Source organism: Primulina eburnea, chromosome 16 (assembly GCF_022965805.1).
Source record: "Primulina eburnea isolate SZY01 chromosome 16, ASM2296580v1, whole genome shotgun sequence".
NCBI classification, from domain to species: Eukaryota; Viridiplantae; Streptophyta; class Magnoliopsida; order Lamiales; family Gesneriaceae; genus Primulina; species Primulina eburnea.
Window position 1 is genome coordinate 2,319,096 of NC_133116.1, and position 23,590 is coordinate 2,342,685.

At 32.3% G+C, this 23,590-nt stretch overlaps 1 protein-coding gene and 2 pseudogenes across 1 annotated transcript; 2 read left to right on the plus strand and 1 right to left on the minus strand.

The window, feature by feature from the left end:
- Positions 1-2,414: 2,414 nt before the first annotated feature.
- On the plus strand, positions 2,415-3,912 carry LOC140817280 (leucine--tRNA ligase, cytoplasmic-like; annotated as a pseudogene).
- Positions 3,913-7,585: 3,673 nt separating this feature from the next.
- LOC140816647 (uncharacterized) lies at positions 7,586-9,204 on the plus strand (annotated as a pseudogene).
- Positions 9,205-9,606: 402 nt separating this feature from the next.
- LOC140817281 (S-protein homolog 2-like) lies at positions 9,607-9,996 on the minus strand. The gene has a single exon (XM_073176922.1). The coding sequence runs from the start codon at positions 9,994-9,996 to the stop codon at positions 9,607-9,609; it is 390 nt and encodes a 129-aa protein (XP_073033023.1).
- Positions 9,997-23,590: the final 13,594 nt, after the last annotated feature.

Sequence of the window (23,590 nt, forward strand, 5' to 3'; positions counted from 1 at the left end):
CTATAGAAAAATGAAGTCAAACGGGATCAAGTCTTAGGAAGCGACGACATGCCGGCAACGAGGACAGATCGAAGGCACTTTCTTCTTTCTCTCTTGTGCCGGACGAGGATGCTTCAATCTCATACATAAATTATTTTAATTTCACTACAAAACAAAATTAAATAGCTTTACTTTGAGGAAACGAAAACAAGAATTTTAGTCATGCTCATCACAAAGCAGAGGTTTTCTTTTCTTTTTTTTTTTTTTTCCGATTTATTAGAAATTATGCATAGAACTGTAACGGTTCAAGGTGGTTGGGACATCCCGACTCGTGGAACCAGCTCTTGTCCCGACCTTGGAGGCCTATGATGAAGTTAATAATAATCTATGGACTGAAAATTTGATAATTCATGGATTTAAATGATTGATGTCTATGGAATTAATCGAATGATATAGTCTTAATCAATTGAAAATATGGCAAAACGAAATTCTAAATCAGTTAAAATGATTTACCATCTTTTGTGCCTCCCGATGTCGTCTATATCAAACTAACAAGGAGATGTTAACTTGACAATTCGTTCAATTAATTAAAGTGTAATGCTATAATATCGTAATATTGTCTTATTATATCAACATATCATAAGATTTTAAAATTTTGAATTTTTGTATTGGTTTTTTTATTATTTGATTTGATTTGATAAAAGCAGTGGCAAATGGCAACGCCATGTGCAGATGGCCGCCCGAAATTTATGCCAATACGTTAATGAAATTATAATTGAATTTATTAATTAAGTTGACCAAAACTCATTATAAATAATATATATATATATATATTATTATTCTTATTATTGTTATTATTATTTTGTTATGTGGTTGACCCATCGTGTTTATTTTTGTTGCTCACCAATGAAATAATACTCACATATTGGATGTGATAATTTATTAAATTTATATTTCAAACATGCGAGTGTCACCCCTCGTAGATGAGAAATCATAGCAAAACTATATATATATCAATTGTAATGATTTGCACGTCTTAGATTTAATTTTTTGAAAACTAGGGTACTATATATTATTTCTTTTTCTTTTTGAGTGGATTGGTGAATGAGAAAGAATGCCCTCTAAAGCATATAATATCGAAGTCAAGTAATTATATGAGAAGAAGTTAGACAAATTTATTTAAAATATTGCATAATGTTAAACAATTTATCTGAATATATCTTGTATAATAATTTTATTCATTTTTTCTTGTTTATTTAATTTTATATTATACACCGGACGATTGAGAAATTAAAATTCAGTATCAAATCATTTTAAATATTAATGGGTGGGGATAAATCTGAGTTTTCTAGTCCCTCGGTTGCCTGCTTTGGATTGCTGAAACCATGGTTGAGACAAGTTCGATCGTAGAATTTGAGACGTAAGAAAAAAAATGCAGGGGTGAACCTTTGGTTATTCAATTTAATCGATTTTTTTTAAAGCAAATCGAACCGAATTTTGTTATGAAAACCGATTTAGTTATTTAAATCGATAATCAAGTTAAATGATTTTTTAAATATAAAAAGTATGAACAAAATTAATAATTGAAATTTGATATCTACATCATAATAAAAAAAAATTATAATTAAAATTTTAATCATGCAACTCAAAATATACAATCATTTAAATATCATGTTTTTTTAAGTTGGAGTGAGGTTTGTTAGAGACTTATAATTGAGAGCCGAGACATCGTCCCAACAGATCGGCGAGGACAACAATTTTCCTCGGCGCTAATTCCCCAGTAAAATGAAATTGTTTATACAATAAAACATTTTTTTTTGAAGCGATACAATAAAACATTTATTAATTACTACAAAGTATAAGAGACCATATCACAAAGTTAGATTATTATTGTATATCGCACCTAAGTATTTTTCTCATGCGATCGATCGATGTGGTTAAACGTTAGCTCTTGAATCATCAAGATACATTTCGACTTCTATAAATTTGATAGAGACTCAAATGATCATGCACAATTTTTGAGAGTAGAAGGTTTTGTATTATTTGGGTTTAATTCTCCAAGCCACCTATATATATCCGCAAATGGAGAATGAGGGAGATATTTTACAAGTATAATTTTGTCTCACAAAGTGGCCGTCAATTTTTATTTTCAGGTCTACTTATTTGAATTCCAAATTTGATTTATTTGTGAGATGTCTTCATCAAAATGATTTGTTACGGAATACCCAACTTTTTATCCGACAGATTAACATCGATGCATTCCATTTTAGAAAATGTATGTTTTTTTGACAAGCAGATTTAGGTTGAGAAGTGTTATGATACGTTTTTTTTCCGTGAAGCAAATTATATACACGTACACAGAAGTTGATGAGCAGCAGCGATGACTCAGTCAACTTGGAGATGTCACAGATTGTAAGAAGCGATATCTAGGAATAATGAAAGTTTCAATTCAGAAACAGGGGGTTAACGTCAGTTGTTTTCGAACATTTCAAATCAGGTATGGTCGGATTCTCCAACCAACTATGAACCATAACGGTCAAACGATTAAAGACTTCAGTTGACTCAGATTTTGCTGTTATTTAGGTGAAAAACAACGACTTGCTTGTTAGTTTTGGAGGGAAAGATGTACCTCACATTGAGACCAGAAACTATGTATGGGTAAACCAACTGTTGGGTGTTGCCCGATGGAAAGTATGGGGCTTTTCAAATTGATGACACTGAAGTGTTTATCTTAACAAGAAGGGCTTCTCTAAATTTGGCGTATCAAAACCAGTCCCGTTTTCCAGATAAGCCAACTTGTTTGGTTGAGTTGACTGGTCGAGATCTAACAGGTCTTCCTTTGAAATCTCCTGGGCGTTTTATGATACTATATATACTATGACCATGTCACAGTTCTCATGAACATGGGCACAGGAGTTGTTGCTAGTGTTCCTAGTGATTCTCCAGATGACCACATGGCCCTCCATTATTTGAAAGCAAAGCCAGGATTAAGAGCAATGCAGAGTGTGAAGGATGATTGGGTAGATCCATTCGAGTCATACCCATCATCCACTACGCTGAAATTGGAGACAAGCCCACGGAGAGAATAAGCGTCGAGAAGAAGATCAAAAGTCATAATGAAAGAGAAAAGCTTGACGTTGCCAAGCGAATAGCGTACAAGGGATCCCTGGAATGAAAGTTCGGGATGCTAGAAGTTTGATAAGGCACAAGCCTTGTAAAGCTTCTAGATCAGGCGCTAGCAGTGGAAGAAGGATGGATACGTCATAAAACGGATGACCTGAAGCTGATTCACCAAATCTTTCCCTCAAAAGCGGAAACAAATATTTGCAGGATTCAATTGTGTCGATGAGGAAAATTTTGCGAAAAAACGCTCAAAACAATCCGAGAGTTGGCTTGATATTAGCAAGAGAAGAGTATGATTGGTGGAAAGAGGTATGTTTGAACATACTGTGGGCGAAATTTGATCACATAACCTTCGATCAGCTTCGCACCCGACCAAGAGATCCTTTCTGAACTGACAAAAACAGAAGTTGTCGAAAGGCGCAACTTTATGCAATTCAGAAGGTTTGTATGCCATTCTTGAGGTTCAAGAAAGATGAAGTGAAAGCTGTCGGGGCACAAGCACTGGACCTGCAGCTTCCCTTCGGGGAAATTGAGGTTCTTACGGAGAATTCAGAACTTAACAGGTGGCAGTTAGTCCCCGAACATTTGAAAGTTTTGGCGTCAACGAACACTGAGGTTGTTGCTAGAGCAGGGAATCATGTTTCTGTTTTAAATTCAATCCCACCCTCCCCTGGAAATCCTACCGCAACCTTTCTTAATCGATGGTATCTTTGTGCAGATTTTAGTGATATTGCATTTTTTTTTATTGTTTCACACATCCAACAAAAAGGAAATAAATTGATGATGTTTATTACATCTATCCAGTACTGACGGAGCCAGATATATGGCTCTATCCAAGTTAGAATTTTAAGTTTTAGAATTTTTTAATATTTTCAATTGATTTACCCAGACTAATATCATATTATTCTAAAATTATACAAAATTTATATATAATTTTTTTAAAAAAAATCAGGATCATCCGGGCTTGCAAGGACATGTGCCTCCGTCTCTGCATCTATCCCGAGGCTGATGCCGTAACACCTAAGGTCTGAATATTGAATACACTGAAATCTTTTGTTGTGATAAATGTACTTGAGCAAATTCAGAAAAAATGGAGGTCGTCTTTCTTCTTCTTTTTTTTTTTTTTTTTTTTATCAAAAAAGTAGGAAGGACCCATGCAGAAATAATGTAAAATGGCATGTGGAAGAGCAACAAGTTGACAAAAGATTTGATTATAATCCAAACCAAATCAATTCATATCTGAACAGCGTAAACCGTGTTGCTGCACGAAACCAAAAAAGGCGACTCGCACCACCCACCATAAACAGACAACACTTGAATTATTAATAATTATTTCAGTTATTCTTTTGCTTTTACCTCCATCTAACTCAATATATTTGGACAACAAATTTTGGGTAGGGTTCAAAGAGTTCTGCTATCGCATGCTTTTTGGTGTTTCGAAATATGTATATTTTGGAAATTAAATGGGGGAGGTGTAAATCTCAACCACATTGTATTTAAAAAAATATCGGTTTATATATTTATAAAGAGAGTGTCCTGTAAAATGGATCGAAAATAAAAGAAGAGCTTTCAAATTGGTTGGAGGAATAATAGGTTTTTTCACCAAAACTTTTGTAAGACGGTCTCACAAGTCAATCTTGTAAGACAGATCTTCTATTTGGATCATTCATTAAAAAAATATTATTTTTTATATCAAAAGTATTACTTATTATTGTAAATATGAGTAGACTTGACTCGTCTCACATATAAAGATGCGTGAAATTTTTTAAAAAGAGACCAACTATTTAAAAAAACAAACTATTTTAAGTTATCCTCCCAATTCAGGCTTAATCTATGCCTTGAATTTTAACAAATGTGATTTATAATGTAGAGTGGCTTGACTTGGTGAAACGTTAATAATTAGTGATAATAGTTATGTCCAACTCATTTTAATTACATCAATAATGATTGAACTATAATCAAAGTGAATTTTTATGTTTCAAATAATAATTAAATATTTACGAAAATCCTTAAATTTATCATTTCCTACGAAAAGGAAATTAAAACGATGTTCTTTCTTGTATTTTAATTTCACCATAGCCAACATTCGATGTCGACCCTTAAATTTCAAGGAGAAAAAAAAACATGAACTATATATATATAATAAACATCCTACATATATATATATATATATATATATATATATATATATATATATATATATATATATATATATATATATATATTGTATTTAGTTCCCTAAATTTCTAACATAAATTTAGTCAAACAAACTTCAAGTAAAATTTATGCACTTTTTACATATACTTATAATAATTTTTTTAAATCGACCTTTTTCTTTTACGCTATTAAAAGTCAAGATTAGTAATAATTTGTTTCCGCCTGCATTTATACGAGGTAATTGATGGAATTGGAGTATAAAAGATGTTTTGAAATGAGTATATTTGTCGATTTGGTTTTGTAGACGTAAGGGATCAAACCTAAATAATCATTTTGTTGGTGAAAAATAAAGCATAATCGTTTCATGTTTAATCATTTGTGTTTCTTGGATAACATTTCTTTCCCATATTTGTATCCATCATCCAAATTGAAAAGTGTGTTGAATTTGTAATTTATATTTTAAAAAAATTGAAAAACATGATCGATTTTTTAATATTTAAATGTGATTTGACAATTATAAATGTCATGTTTATTGCTTTCAATAAAGGCAAACTTGGCACTGTTTTTTTATATTAAAATTTATAAGTTAATTCGATTTTCCTTTTTATAGTAATTTAACTTGATTATTTTTCTTATTTGGAAGGGGATAATTTAACTCGATTTAGTCATAATGTTCGTTGTGGCCCACAAGCACACAAACGCGTGGTGGAGCAGTTTCCATTAGAGTTGGTCAAAATTCAAACTGTTGTTTTATTGTAAATGGACCCTACCATTAACTAATTTCCGATTTAAATTATATTTATCTCACTTCATTTTAATATTCTTCTTGATTAATCGGACACAATAAATAGAAGCAATTTTGCTCTTTCAAAGAGGATGTATTTTTTATTCGAGCGTTCAATGTATAAAATTGTGTGTCAAAAAAGATAAATAGAAGTGATTTTTGAAAAGCACATAGGATAAACCACACGAGTTAATTTTGTTTTTATTTTTATAACCGCTGTTACTTTTTGGTGTGTACTCGGTATATTTTTTTTCAGGATAAGGCAATACATTAACTAAGTAAAACGTCATGTACGACAATTCGTCCAAAATAATGTTGGTTATGAAAATCAAACTTATAACTATTAATCAAACGTTAACTTATTTCACAAACTCGAACACTCCATGACAATTTTATTTTAGAAGTTGATGTTTACAATTCATTTCTTATTATTTGCACTCTATGACACATATTTTACACATGTAAAGTGTAGGCAACACAAAATGGAGCGTAAATATCCGTTTTTTTACTTATCTCTTTTGAATTAATCCACCTAATGTATATTTAAGTATAAATAAATTGTATTCCTCCAGCGTATATACAATATTCATTTAACCAATAAATTGTGTTCCTCCAACGTATATACAATATTCATTTAACCCGTTATGTATTAATCCACTCTTAAATTATATTTAATGCACACTTTATTCCCATTTATTATTAATTATAAAAATAAAATTTATTTATTTTACTTTACAAATATATAAATCTGAACTCACATTGTTCTAAAGATTCTATCCACCTATTCCACACGCGCCACACTGATCGATCGTGTAATGATAGAAGGAAATTAAAAAATTAATATATACAATTAGATGGTCTATTAAAATATCCAAGAACAAAAGAATTTCTTTCATCGGAAAATGAAAATGTTCTAAATTTTTTTTTAATGCTTGCTTACGACGAGACACTCTCCTAGCTTTAGCCACACACAAAAAATTAAAAAAATTTGAAAACTTATTTAAAAATTCAACAACAATGTGAGCTAGTTCATCTTTTCAAATTTATATGTCAACGGAGAATTTTATGTTAAACATGTTACATTTGTTAAAAAGTCTCATCCAAGCTAGAATTCTGAATTAGTGGAATATGTCAGTGTTTAATCAATAGTTATGAATTCGATTCTCACTATCAATACTTTTTTAGACGAGTTTGTCACACAAAGTTTGTCAAAAGTTTGTCATATACAATTATCAAACAAACATAATTTGCAAGTTAATGCGTTAACTTGATATTCATCAAATACGCACAAAAGAATAACGACTTTGAGTTTCATCACCATAAAAAGAAAAAGAAAAAATTTCCGAAGAATTATTTCTACAAACTCGAATAGTTTGTCATGTATGGTTTTATGTCGATACAAACACTCTAACAAGTGCTGGTTACTGTATATATATAATTATAATTAAGTAAAGGGCACTCAAGCCTCCAACTTTAATTCATATTTCTTGAATCCCTTTCACAGTGAAAAGGGCCAAATTTGCGTACTAAGAATCTAGCAGTATAAAGTTGAGCACTAGCCATACCTGCCCTTTCCATGCTTTTGGCCTTTCCTCAACCATATTTATGTCCCATATTATTATTACAACCAAATAAAAAGTAAAAGCAAACTACCTCAAAACCTTATAATAAAGAAAGTGTAACTAACAACCTCATTCACATTTTGCTTTTTCTGCTCTGTTTTTGTTCAACTGGAGAAAAAGATGGAAGAACAATGCAGTCCTCTTAATTGGGCTTACTACTGTCAAGAAGCGGTGAGTTGACAATTTCATGAAGAACCCATGTTTTCTTGTATCTGATTACCATTTTCGGGTTTCGATTGGGAGTGTCTGTGTGTAGCCAACCCATTCATTTTTGTGCTTTTGTTATGTTCTTTAGGGAATTGAGGAATATCTGTACTCGAGATTGGAGTTAGAGGCGGCTATCCTAAGTGCTCACGAAGATATTTCAAGAAAAGACGACGAAATCCTCCAACTCAAAGACCTGCTGGCAAACATCATCAGAGATAGGGACGAATTCCAAGCACAATTGCAAGCACTTATGTCGGAGAACCAACTGCTCTCGCAACAACTGCAAATGAAGACGACACAACCACCTTCGAATTGTGCAACCTCGGACGACGAGAACATGTCCTTGTCACCCTCGAATTGTGACGATTCGACAACATGGCTCGCCTGCTAAGGTGCCATCATCGTCATCCAGCGAAAAGTACTGGCCGTGCGACAAGTCATTGCCACAGAACGGCAAGTTCTTGCAGGCAGTGATGGAGGCTGGACCCCTTCTCCACACTCTCCTCCTCGCGGGTCCGCTTCCCCGGTGGCAACATCCGCCGCCGCAGCTCAACTCCACCGACATCCCACCTGTCGCAATCTCCCCTGTTAACAGTACCACCACTCCAACTCCTGCTCAACATTCTTGTCTATGACATGCAGTGTGCGTACCTCCCCGTAACCAATTAGCTACAACCACAAAAAATTGAAGCTTTTCTTAGGTACTAATTCAGATCAGAAACAAGTGGGCTAGCTTATAAATCCACCCCTTTTAGCTTTTAGAGTCGTTTGAATCATTTTTCTACCATAACCAGGTTTTCTTTAAACATATTATAATGCAATTAGACTTGACTGCACAAGTCCCTTGTCTCAATGGAGTTCCTAGGTGGAATCTACTATGTTTCTACTGCAAAAGGGGGGAATGTTCTGGAAAAAAAAAGTTTGTAATTGTAGGAATATGCTGTTTTTGTAAATTATTTTAGCTAGATTTACTAATGCTTGTCTGATTTCCCCAGATAATATCAGATTGGTGGGGGATTTGATTTTATATCGAATGCAATCTTTTCCCTTTACGTAGATTTAGTGTATCTTGGTAGATTATGATGGTGTAGAGTGTAGACCATCGTGTCATCATTTGCAAGATGACTTATTTTGATAGAATTTAAAGTTGTTGCTTTCGTCAAATTGTTTCGTATTTTTTTACTTTGTTTAAAGGTAATGGTCGATTTATCATAATATGGCCTTAACCAAACAACTTAGCTTAAAGATACTAACCAATTTCACTTTACTTGACATTGTACCAACCATCATGCCCTCTGTCTACCACTGGATTTTAATCTGATCATTGCTCCAAATACCTTCTTGCAACGAAGGGACTTCAATTTACTATTGCCACAGTCATTATCGTTACTTAATTCTGAACATGTTTCATTACACTTTCATCTCTCCACTTCTTGTAAACCTTTGGAACGTAAAGATCAAAAGACTTCTGGTTGACGTTAACGGTACAACTTCAGTCCTTTTTGCGAATCTGAAACGCACGCTCAAAATGAAAGTAAATGGACCGAGTTTTATCTTTAAAAAAAACCGGCATAAATCATCAAATTCTCTCTTTAATGTTAAATACCTGCTTACATCACAAGAACTGTTAAAAGAGTGAATGACAGACATACAATCCAACATTGGACTAGAATGACTGGAAATATATAACAAATACGATCTTATTCATTACAAGTAATTAATGTTTCAAAGTGTTCATGCTATATGCGGCGGTTTATTCCAATCATGCATTTTCTTGAAGTTTGTCGGAGGATTACTCCCAGAAAGATACATCCCATCGCTTCGTACTTCCCAATAGCATATATTACCATAACATAAATCCGCGATTTTTGAATTAAAAACGTCGAAACTGGCATCACTCGATCCCCAGAAGAAATGGCAAAAGTAAAGAGTCCTTCTAAAGAACGAATAGCAGAAGTTCCATTCGATATTATTATTTACGGGAATCGTGGAGTTCCATATCTCCTTATTTTTAGCAGCGCAATGGGCTCTCAAATCTGGGGTATTCGGGGGAAGAAGATTGCCGACATGAATGGTGTATTTTGACAGGAATATGGAACAATATCTTTTCTCCTCGAATGCCATTGCTTGGAAGAAATTGGCAATTACGAATATTATCAGTAATTTGTGCTTCATCGTTGCAATGCTCAAAATGGACCGATGGAAATTTGTATATGTGTGTGTGTGTGTGTATTTTGTCTCCAAGATGTTAATTTAAGGTTGCTTTTTATAGAGTATGATTGAATTTTTTTTGAGAAAATGAAATTATGATATTTTGAAATAGATTTGCAATAATTATATATTATTTCCTCATGAAATTTAAATTTGGTCAGCCATCTTCAAAATTTGTAAGCGGATTAAATGTTGAATCATGTTTGACTGCCATTTTTTTTATCTTCCTTTTACATAATTTAATATATTTAAAAAATTCTGTCAATTATGAAATATAATTTTGTGTATAAGGGAGAGAGATTCTCTCAAATCTCTGACTGGTCAATGATCCAGAACCTATATTTTAAATGTTATTATAATATTTAATCAGGGAAATGTCCCCATTAATGTCGTCATAGGATTGTCTTGAATGTGTCTCATGTGAGAGTGTCTCACGGATCTTAATATATGAGACGGGTCAACCCTACCCTATATTCACAATAAAAAGTAATACTCTTAGCATAAAAAGTAATACTTTTTCATAGATGACCCAAATAAAAGATCTGTCTCACAAATATGATCCATGAGATCGTCTCACACAAGTTTTTGCCGATATCTTAATATTTTGAAAACAATGAGAATATCAAAGAATCAAACATAATATTGACAGATTCGAAACAACAATTTGAGAATTTAATTATGAAATATGATCAATTGAAATATCCATTTTAACATTTTGGCATGACATAAATAAAATCATATTTAAACACTCTATCGCCACATATGAGTCCGAAGAAACTTAATTTTTTTCTAAAAAAAAAAATCGAAAATTCAAAAAAAAATTATTATTTTGAGATTTTTTTTTAAAAAAAAGGCATGCGTCAATATATTAATTAGATTAAAATTAACTACTCCAACTGTAAAATTCCGTTGTTAAAATATATAACAATACATTTTAAGTTCAGGTTTATTATGAATATTCTTATTTATGCTCCAATTTATATTATGTACGCTTCACTTTTTCCCAAATTAATAGGAAGATTTAATTTGTTGTTGACAAATAAATTAACACCGTCTTGATTTGCTGCCCAATATCGCAAACCATTTTCATCTTGAGGATGACCAATCCAATTTGAATCTAATACATGAGAAAAAATGTTTTGTTTCCTCCCCCAGATATGGCAGAAGAACAGGGTGGTCGAATCTAATTTCTCACATAAATGAAAATTAAAATTTCGAATTGTCGTAAGATTATGAAATCCTAGATCATCGTCTCCAAAAATTGACAATATATCTTCAATGGTGGAGTATTTCCAGGGAGGCTGTTGACAACGTACGTAGACTTCATATTTATTACTCAAATCACATCTGATCTTGTTGTTTAAGGATCTGGCTTTGTACAACGTTAACTAAAACAGAACAAGAAATAGTGAAGCGTATGTGATCGTTGGAGAATTCATGTTCCGTGCGTTCTTTATACTAATGCCTGAGCTAGTTATATATACTTTTCAAGTTCAATTTATAGATATAAATATCTAAAACATTATTGTATCAGGAATTAATCCAGATATTTTGTTGTGGGACCTTCATATTTCCTCAAAAATATAGACCATTATCATCAAAATCTGGTGATAGAACCATATGAAAGCTTAGCAGAAATTAATAACGTGACAAAAAAATTCACATTTTTTAAAATCTTTAGTTTGTAAAAATTATTATTGCTTTACATGTACACTTATTTTTGCCATCATTTTTGTGGATTTTTGTATTTGAAATCATCCATGTATTTGGTTGTATTCTTTATTTCGCGAGACATGTCAACGATACTTATATTTATAATAAAATAATAATAATAAAATATGAAATTATATACTTTGTATTCAATATTGAATACAAATTTTACATAATATTCAAATGAAGTTTTTATAAAAAGTTGTGTTTGTTTTTGTGATAATTTGTGGGGTCCTTAGCTCCTAATCGTTATTGCAATGCAATCTGATTAGGGTTAATTAATTACAGTGGAAAACGAGTTCAAAATTTCTTCACAATGAGCCCAAAACATTTTTTCTAGAATTTATAATACTAAAAATAGTATTTAATCTCATATCATAAAACATGCCCACACGAAATCAAAAACCAATCACATACAAACAACTCATATCCTCGGGACATGCCCCGGTATATAGATACATATACATATATACTGGGAACAAGACATAAACATAAAACCTCAGCCCAAGCTGTGGCTCCCTCAAGAAGTACCCTCTCCGGTCTCCTGATATCGTGGAGTACCTGCCATTGTCCACACACAAAGACAACAACAGCCTCCCTTGGGGGTGAGCAAAGCTCCGTATGGAACAACCATCATATATACCACAAGTATCTAAACAATGATATACGGTATGCAATGCATGTATGTCGTGGAGGTATCAGGTCAAATGCCCATCCACTGAGCACATGTCAGAATCAAACGAATCGCTATCAAATCAATGCTCGAGCTGGCACACCGGCCTCAATAAGGGATACTCGTATGATAGCGTCGACAAAGCGCCATCAAATCCCAAATCTCATATCCAATCTTCGGGGCCACAAATGTCTATGATTTTAAAGGTCATATAATACCAAACATATCATTGTGTTCACAAACCCCAGAATCCAATCAAATCATATCAGAGTATCCAAGGATCATAGCTCAACGTGCATGTCATGTATCGATGTATGCATCAAACGAAGTGTGTTAACAAAACATTTATTTTATATATCGATATTCAAATCATAATGTCATGTATGACACATTAAATCATCACATAAGGCATATAGACATGTATTTCAACCCAATCAGAAGAACTGTTGAAAGAGTGAAAGACAGACATACAATCCAACATTGGACTAGAATGACTGGAAATATATAACACATACGATCTTATTCATTACAAGTAAATGTTTCAAAGTGATCATGCTATATGCGGCGGTTTATTCCAATCATGCATTTTCTTGAAGTTTGTCGGAGGATTACTCCCAGAAAGATACATCCCATCGCTTCGTACTTCCCAATAGCATATATTACCATGACATAAATCCTCGATTTTTGAATTAAAAACATCGAAACTGGCATCACTCGATCCCCAGAAGAAATGGCAAAAGTAAAGAGTTCTTTTAAAGAACGAATAGCAGAAGTTCCATTCGATATTATTATTTACGGGAATCGTGGAGTTCCATATCTCCTTATTTTTAGCAGCGCAATGGGCTCTCAAATCTGGGGTATTCGGGGGAAGAAGATTGCCGACATGAACGGTGTATTTTGACAGGAAACAATATCTTTTCTCCTCGAATGCCATTGCTTGGAAGAAATTGGCAATTATGAAGATTATCAGTAATTTGTGCTTCATCGTTCCAATGCTCAAAATGGACCGATGGAAATATATATATATATATATATATATGTATGTATATGTATTTTGTCTCCAAGATGTTGATTTAAGGTTGCTTTTATAGATTCTGATTGAAATTTTTTGACAAAATGAAAATTTGATATTTTGAAATAGATTTTAAAAATTTATATATTATTTCCTTATGAAATTTAAATTTGGTCACCCATCTTCAAAATTTGTAAGCGGATTAAATGTTGAATCATGTTTGACTGCCATTTTTTTTAATCTTCCTTTTTGTTGGGTGCAATAATTGTCCATGCTTGGTAGAGCGATCGAACCGTGGTGCTTGAGTTGCTGTGCGGTTTAAAAGATTTGAGTTGCACCATTACTACTAGCTATAGCTTTTTGTAAAGTGGTAAACACTCGGTCCTACAATTGGTATCAGAGCCAAGGTCACGAGTTCGATTCCCATTGATTGCAAGGAGTGTAATTATTGGGAGGGACATTGTTGGGTGCAATAATTGTCCCTGCTTGGTAGAGCGATCGAACCGTAGGGCTTGATTTGCTGTGCAGTTTAAAAGATTTGAGTTGCACCATTACTACTAACTATAGTTTTTGGTAAAGCGGTAAGCACTCGGTCCTACATTTTTACATAATTTAAGATATTTTAAAAATTTCCTATCAATTATGAAATATAATTTTGTGGATAAGGGAGAGAGATTCTCTCAAATCTCTGACTGGTCAATGATCCAGAACCTATATTTTAAATGTTGTTATAATATTTAATCAGGTGAATGTCCATTGTCGTCATAGGATTGTCTTAGTATTTTCAAAATAATAAGAATATCAAAGAATCAAACATAATATGGACAGATTCGAAGCAATTTGAGCATTTAATTATGAAATATGGTCAATTGAAATACCCATTTTAAAATTTTGGCATGAGAGAAATAAAATCATAATTAACACTCTATCGCCACATATGAGTCCGAAGAAACTTAATTTTTTTTAAAAAAAATAATCGAAAATTCAAAAAAAATTATTATTTTGTGATTTTTTTTATTTAAAAAAGGCATGCATCAAGATATTAATTAGATTAAAATTAACTATTCCAACTGTAAAATTCCGTTGTTAAAATATATAACAATACATTTTAAGTTCAGGTTTATTATGAATATTCTTATTTATGCTCCAATTTATATTATGTACGCTCCACTTTTCCAAAATTAATAGGAAGATTTAATTTGTTGTTGACAAATAAATTAACACCGTCTTGATTTGCTGCCCAATAACGCAAACCATTTTCATCTTGAGGATGACCAATCCAATTTGAATCTAATACATGAGAAAAAAATGTTTTGTTTCCTCCACCAGATATGGCAGAAAATGAAAATTAAAATTTCGAATTGTCGTACGATTATGAAATCCTAGATCATCGTCTCCAAATTGACAATATATCTTCAATTGTGGAGTATTCCCAAGGAGAGTACTGTTGACAACGTACGTAGACTTCATATTTATTACTAAAAACACATCTGATCTTGTTGTTTAAGGATCAGGCTTTGTACAACGTTAACTAAAAGAACAAGAAATAATGAAGCGTATATGATCTTTGGAGAATTCATGTTCCGTACGTTCTTTATACTAATGCCTGAGCCAGTTATATATACTTTTCAAGTTCAATTTATAGATATAAATATCTAAAACATTATTGTATCAGGAATTAATCCAGATGTTTTGCTATGGGACCTTCATATTTCCTCAAAAATATAGAACATTATCATCAAAATCTGGTGATAGAACCATATGAAAGCTTAGCAGAAATTAATAACGTGACAAAAAAATTCACATTTTTTAAAATCTTTAGTTTGTAAAAATTATCATTGCTTTAAACTTATTTTTGCCATCATTTTTGTGGATTTTTGCATTTGAAATCATCCATGTATTTGGTTGTATTCTTTTTTCCGCGAGATGTGTCAACGATACTTATATTTATAATAAAATAATAATAAAATATGAAATTATATACTTTGTATTCAATATTGAATACAAATTTTACATAATATTCAAATGAAGTTTTTATAAAAAGTTGTGTTTGTTTTTGTGATAATTTGTGGGGTCCTTAGCTCCTAATCGTTATTGCAATGCAATCTGATTAGGGTTAATTAATTACAGTGGAAAACGAGTTCAAAATTTCTTCACAATGAGCCCAAAACATTTTTTCTAGAATTTATAATACTAAAAATAGTATTTAATCTCATATCATAAAACATGCCCACACGAAATCAAAAACCAATCACATACAAACAACTCATATCCTCGGGACATGCCCCGGTATATAGATACATATACATATATACTGGGAACAAGACATAAACATAAAACCTCAGCCCAAGCTGTGGCTCCCTCAAGAAGTACCCTCTCCGGTCTCCTGATATCGTGGAGTACCTGCCATTGTCCACACACAAAGACAACAACAGCCTCCCTTGGGGGTGAGCAAAGCTCCGTATGGAACAACCATCATATATACCACAAGTATCTAAACAATGATATACGGTATGCAATGCATGTATGTCGTGGAGGTATCAGGTCAAATGCCCATCCACTGAACACATGTCAGAATCAAACGAATCGCTATCAAATCAATGCTCGAGCTGGCACACCGGCCTCAATAAGGGATACTCGTATGATAGCGTCGACAAAGCGCCATCAAATCCCAAATCTCATATCCAATCTTCGGGGCCACAAATGTCTATGATTTTAAAGGTCATATAATACCAAACATATCATTGTGTTCACAAACCCCAGAATCCAATCAAATCATATCAGAGTATCCAAGGATCATAGCTCAACGTGCATGTCATGTATCGATGTATGCATCAAACGAAGTGTGTTAACAAAACATTTATTTTATACATCGATATTCAAATCATAATGTCATGTATGACACATTAAATCATCACATAAGGCATATAGACATGTATTCCAATCCAATCAGAAGAACTGTTGAAAGAGTGAAAGACAGACATACAATCCAACATTGGACTAGAATGACTGGAAATATATAACACATACGATCTTATTCATTACAAGTAAATGTTTCAAAGTGATCATGCTATATGCGGCGGTTTATTCCAATCATGCATTTTCTTGAAGTTTGTCGGAGGATTACTCCCAGAAAGATACATCCCATCGCTTCGTACTTCCCAATAGCATATATTACCATGACATAAATCCTCGATTTTTGAATTAAAAACATCGAAACTGGCATCACTCGATCCCCAGAAGAAATGGCAAAAGTAAAGAGTTCTTTTAAAGAACGAATAGCAGAAGTTCCATTCGATATTATTATTTACGGGAATCGTGGAGTTCCATATCTCCTTATTTTTAGCAGCGCAATGGGCTCTCAAATCTGGGGTATTCGGGGGAAGAAGATTGCCGACATGAACGGTGTATTTTGACAGGAAACAATATCTTTTCTCCTCGAATGCCATTGCTTGGAAGAAATTGGCAATTATGAAGATTATCAGTAATTTGTGCTTCATCGTTCCAATGCTCAAAATGGACCGATGGAAATATATATATATATATATATATATGTATGTATATGTATTTTGTCTCCAAGATGTTGATTTAAGGTTGCTTTTATAGATTCTGATTGAAATTTTTTGACAAAATGAAAATTTGATATTTTGAAATAGATTTTAAAAATTTATATATTATTTCCTTATGAAATTTAAATTTGGTCACCCATCTTCAAAATTTGTAAGCGGATTAAATGTTGAATCATGTTTGACTGCCATTTTTTTTAATCTTCCTTTTTGTTGGGTGCAATAATTGTCCATGCTTGGTAGAGCGATCGAACCGTGGTGCTTGAGTTGCTGTGCGGTTTAAAAGATTTGAGTTGCACCATTACTACTAGCTATAGCTTTTTGTAAAGTGGTAAACACTCGGTCCTACAATTGGTATCAGAGCCAAGGTCACGAGTTCGATTCCCATTGATTGCAAGGAGTGTAATTATTGGGAGGGACATTGTTGGGTGCAATAATTGTCCCTGCTTGGTAGAGCGATCGAACCGTAGGGCTTGATTTGCTGTGCAGTTTAAAAGATTTGAGTTGCACCATTACTACTAACTATAGTTTTTGGTAAAGCGGTAAGCACTCGGTCCTACATTTTTACATAATTTAAGATATTTTAAAAATTTCCTATCAATTATGAAATATAATTTTGTGGATAAGGGAGAGAGATTCTCTCAAATCTCTGACTGGTCAATGATCCAGAACCTATATTTTAAATGTTGTTATAATATTTAATCAGGTGAATGTCCATTGTCGTCATAGGATTGTCTTAGTATTTTCAAAATAATAAGAATATCAAAGAATCAAACATAATATGGACAGATTCGAAGCAATTTGAGCATTTAATTATGAAATATGGTCAATTGAAATACCCATTTTAAAATTTTGGCATGAGAGAAATAAAATCATAATTAACACTCTATCGCCACATATGAGTCCGAAGAAACTTAATTTTTTTTAAAAAAAATAATCGAAAATTCAAAAAAAATTATTATTTTGTGATTTTTTTTATTTAAAAAAGGCATGCATCAAGATATTAATTAGATTAAAATTAACTATTCCAACTGTAAAATTCCGTTGTTAAAATATATAACAATACATTTTAAGTTCAGGTTTATTATGAATATTCTTATTTATGCTCCAATTTATATTATGTACGCTCCACTTTTCCAAAATTAATAGGAAGATTTAATTTGTTGTTGACAAATAAATTAACACCGTCTTGATTTGCTGCCCAATAACGCAAACCATTTTCATCTTGAGGATGACCAATCCAATTTGAATCTAATACATGAGAAAAAAATGTTTTGTTTCCTCCACCAGATATGGCAGAAAATGAAAATTAAAATTTCGAATTGTCGTACGATTATGAAATCCTAGATCATCGTCTCCAAATTGACAATATATCTTCAATTGTGGAGTATTCCCAAGGAGAGTACTGTTGACAACGTACGTAGACTTCATATTTATTACTAAAAACACATCTGATCTTGTTGTTTAAGGATCAGGCTTTGTACAACGTTAACTAAAAGAACAAGAAATAATGAAGCGTATATGATCTTTGGAGAATTCATGTTCCGTACGTTCTTTATACTAATGCCTGAGCCAGTTATATATACTTTTCAAGTTCAATTTATAGATATAAATATCTAAAACATTATTGTATCAGGAATTAATCCAGATGTTTTGCTATGGGACCTTCATATTTCCTCAAAAATATAGAACATTATCATCAAAATCTGGTGATAGAACCATATGAAAGCTTAGCAGAAATTAATAACGTGACAAAAAAATTCACATTTTTTAAAATCTTTAGTTTGTAAAAATTATCATTGCTTTAAACTTATTTTTGCCATCATTTTTGTGGATTTTTGCATTTGAAATCATCCATGTATTTGGTTGTATTCTTTTTTCCGCGAGATGTGTCAACGATACTTATATTTATAATAAAATAATAATAAAATATGAAATTATATACTTTGTATTCAATATTGAATACAAATTTTACATAATATTCAAATGAAGTTTTTATAAAAAGTTGTGTTTGTTTTTGTGATAATTTGTGGGGTCCTTAGCTCCTAATCGTTATTGCAATGCAATCTGATTAGGGTTAATTAATTACAGTGGAAAACGAGTTCAAAATTTCTTCACAATGAGCCCAAAACATTTTTTCTAGAATTTATAATACTAAAAATAGTATTTAATCTCATATCATAAAACATGCCCACACGAAATCAAAAACCAATCACATACAAACAACTCATATCCTCGGGACATGCCCCGGTATATAGATACATATACATATATACTGGGAACAAGACATAAACATAAAACCTCAGCCCAAGCTGTGGCTCCCTCAAGAAGTACCCTCTCCGGTCTCCTGATATCGTGGAGTACCTGCCATTGTCCACACACAAAGACAACAACAGCCTCCCTTGGGGGTGAGCAAAGCTCCGTATGGAACAACCATCATATATACCACAAGTATCTAAACAATGATATACGGTATGCAATGCATGTATGTCGTGGAGGTATCAGGTCAAATGCCCATCCACTGAACACATGTCAGAATCAAACGAATCGCTATCAAATCAATGCTCGAGCTGGCACACCGGTCTCAATAAGGGATACTCGTATGATAGCGTCGACAAAGCGCCATCAAATCCCAAATCTCATATCCAATCTTCGGGGCCACAAATGTCTATGATTTTAAAGGTCATATAATACCAAACATATCATTGTGTTCACAAACCCCAGAATCCAATCAAATCATATCAGAGTATCCAAGGATCATAGCTCAACGTGCATGTCATGTATCGATGTATGCATCAAACGAAGTGTGTTAACAAAACATTTATTTTATACATCGATATTCAAATCATAATGTCATGTATGACACATTAAATCATCACATAAGGCATATCGACATGTATTCCAATCCAATCAGAAGAACTGTTGAAAGAGTGAAAGACAGACATACAATCCAACATTGGACTAGAATGACTGGAAATATATAACACATACGATCTTATTCATTACAAGTAAATGTTTCAAAGTGATCATGCTATATGCGGCGGTTTATTCCAATCATGCATTTTCTTGAAGTTTGTCGGAGGATTACTCCCAGAAAGATACATCCCATCGCTTCGTACTTCCCAATAGCATATATTACCATGACATAAATCCTCGATTTTTGAATTAAAAACATCGAAACTGGCATCACTCGATCCCCAGAAGAAATGGCAAAAGTAAAGAGTTCTTTTAAAGAACGAATAGCAGAAGTTCCATTCGATATTATTATTTACGGGAATCGTGGAGTTCCATATCTCCTTATTTTTAGCAGCGCAATGGGCTCTCAAATCTGGGGTATTCGGGGGAAGAAGATTGCCGACATGAACGGTGTATTTTGACAGGAAACAATATCTTTTCTCCTCGAATGCCATTGCTTGGAAGAAATTGGCAATTATGAAGATTATCAGTAATTTGTGCTTCATCGTTCCAATGCTCAAAATGGACCGATGGAAATATATATATATATATGTATATGTATTTTGTCTCCAAGATGTAGATTATGATTGAAATTTTTTGACAAAATGAAATTTTGATATTTTGAAATAGATTTTAAAAATTTATATATTATTTCCTTATGAAATTTAAATTTGGTCACCCATCTTCAAAATTTTTAAGCCGATTAAATGTTGAATCATGTTTGACTGCCATTTTTTTTAATCTTCCTTTTTGTTGGGTGCAATAATTGTTCATGCTTGGTAGAGCGATCGAACCGTGGTACTTGAGTTGCTGTGCGGTTTAAAAGATTTGAGTTGCACCATTACTACTAGCTATAGCTTTTGGTAAAGCGGTAAACACTCGGTCCTACAATTGGTATCAGAGCCAAGGTCACGGGTTCGATTCCCATTGATTGCAAGGAGTGCAATTATTGGGAGGGAGATTGTTGGGTGCAATAATTGTCCCTGCTTGGTAGAGCGATCGAACCGTGGTACTTGAGTTGCTGTGCGGTTTAAAAGATTTGAGTTGCACCATTACTACTAGCTATAGCTTTTGGTAAAGTGGTAAGCACTCGGTCCAACACTTTTACATAATTTAAGATATTTTAAAAATTTACTATCAATTATGAAATATAATTTTGTGGATAAGGGAGAGAGATTCTCTCAAATCTCTGACTGGTCAATGATCCAGAACCTATATTTTAAATGTTATTATAATATTTAATCAGGTGAATGTCCATTGTCGTCATAGGATTGTCTTAGTATTTTCAAAATAATAAGAATATCAAAGAATCAAACATAATATGGACAGATTCGAAGCAATTTGAGCATTTAATTATGAAATATGGTCAATTGAAATATCCATTTTAAAATTTTGGCATGAAAGAAATAAAATCATAATTAACATTCTATCGCCACATATGAGTCCGAAGAAACTTAATTTTTTTAAAAAAAATAATCGAAAATTCAAAAAAAATTATTATTTTGTGATTTTTTTTATTTAAAAAAGGCATGCATCAAGATATTAATTAGATTAAAATTAACTATTCCAACTGTAAAATTCCGTTGTTAAAATATATAACAATACATTTTAAGTTCAGGTTTATTATGAATATTCTTATTTATGCTCCAATTTATATTATGTACGCTCCACTTTTCCAAAATTAATAGGAAGATTTAATTTGTTGTTGACAAATAAATTAACACCGTCTTGATTTGCTGCCCAATAACGCAAACCATTTTCATCTTGAGGATGACCAATCCAATTTGAATCTAATACATGAGAAAAAATGTTTTGTTTCCTCCACCAGATATGGCAGAAGAACACGGTGGTCGAATCTAATTTCTCACAAAAATGAAAATTAAAATTTCGAATTGACGTACGATTATGAAATCCTAGATCATCGTCTCCAAATTGACAATATATCTTCAATTGTGGAGTATTCCCAAGGAGAGTACTGTTGACAACGTACGTAGACTTCATATTTATTACTAAAAACACATATGATCTTGTTGTTTAAGGATCAGGCTTTGTACAACGTTAACTAAAAGAACAAGAAATAGTGAAGCGTATATGATCTTTGGAGAATTCATGTTCCGTGCGTTCTTTATACTAATGCCTGAGCCAGTTATGTATACTTTTCAAGTTCAATTTGTAGATATAAATATCTAAAACATTATTGTATCAGGAATTAATCCAGATGTTTTGCTGTGGGACCTTCATATTTCCTCAAAAATATAGAACATTATCATCAAAATCTGGTGATAGAACCATATGAAAGCTTAGCAGAAATTAATAACGTGACAAAAAAATTCACATTTTTTAAAATCTTTAGTTTGTAAAAATTATTATTGCTTTAAACTTATTTTTGCCATCATTTTTGTGGATTTTTGCATTTGGAATCATCCATGTATTTGGTTGTATTCTTTTTTCCGCGAGATGTGTCAACGATACTTATATTTATAATAAAATAATAATAAAATATGAAATTATATACTTTGTATTCAATATTGAATACAAATTTTACATAATATTCAAATGAAGCTTTTATAAAAAGTTCTGTTTGTTTTTGTGATAATTGCTCATTATTCCCACGAAATCAAGTGACATGAATTCCAAATTTCAAAAAGAAGTTATAGTTAGAATATATATAGTATGAACAATATTAATGTGAGGTACATGTACTAGGATCATGAAAATGTAAAATTTTCTTCCATTTTAAGGCATTTTTAGTTAAACCAATATATTTTAAATTCTCAATTATTGTATTAATTTCAAATCCATTATCAAAATGAAATCATACAATCCAAACATATATATAACTCGTATTTATTTTATCAAAACATGATCAAGCAATGAAGAAACATTAATCTTCATTCTGAAAATTTGAAGTCGATGTTTTGCTTACTAGCTCTACCAATCATACTTTTTTACCCAATCTCGCGGAGGACTATACAGTGAAAAGTAGATAGCATTTTCCGTCACTGACCAATAGCATAGATCATACTCATCGCACAATTCGTCTTTCCATCTTGCATTAAAAACATCAAAAGCGATGTTCTTCGACTCCCACCAAATATGACAGAAAAACAGAGTGTGCATTTCATTACAGAAATGAAAATTAAAATTTTGTCCGGTAGTAAGATTATGATACCCAAGATCGTCGTTTCGAGATTGACAACGGACGAGCAATGGTGGACTATCCATGGGGAGGTTGTTTATGATGTAGACTTCATATTAACGAGTGAAAAACATCGGAGTTTGTCATCCAAAGACCTTGCATGTACAAGGTTGACCAAAACCAGAACAAATAGATATTTAAATATCTGTGAATATTTCATGCTGCGTGCAGGTTTATACATATTAATAATCTAGTGATCATACATATATATATATGCAATATTGTAACGAAAATTTAATGCATATTTATAATCAAAGTAAATATTGTAATCCGGTTATAGTTGAATAATATAAAATTAGATGAGAGATTTCTAAAATAAATTTTTATGCAAAATACTTAAAGGTGGATTCGATATAATTTTATGTCAAAATTCAGTGAAACGTGAAATTTGA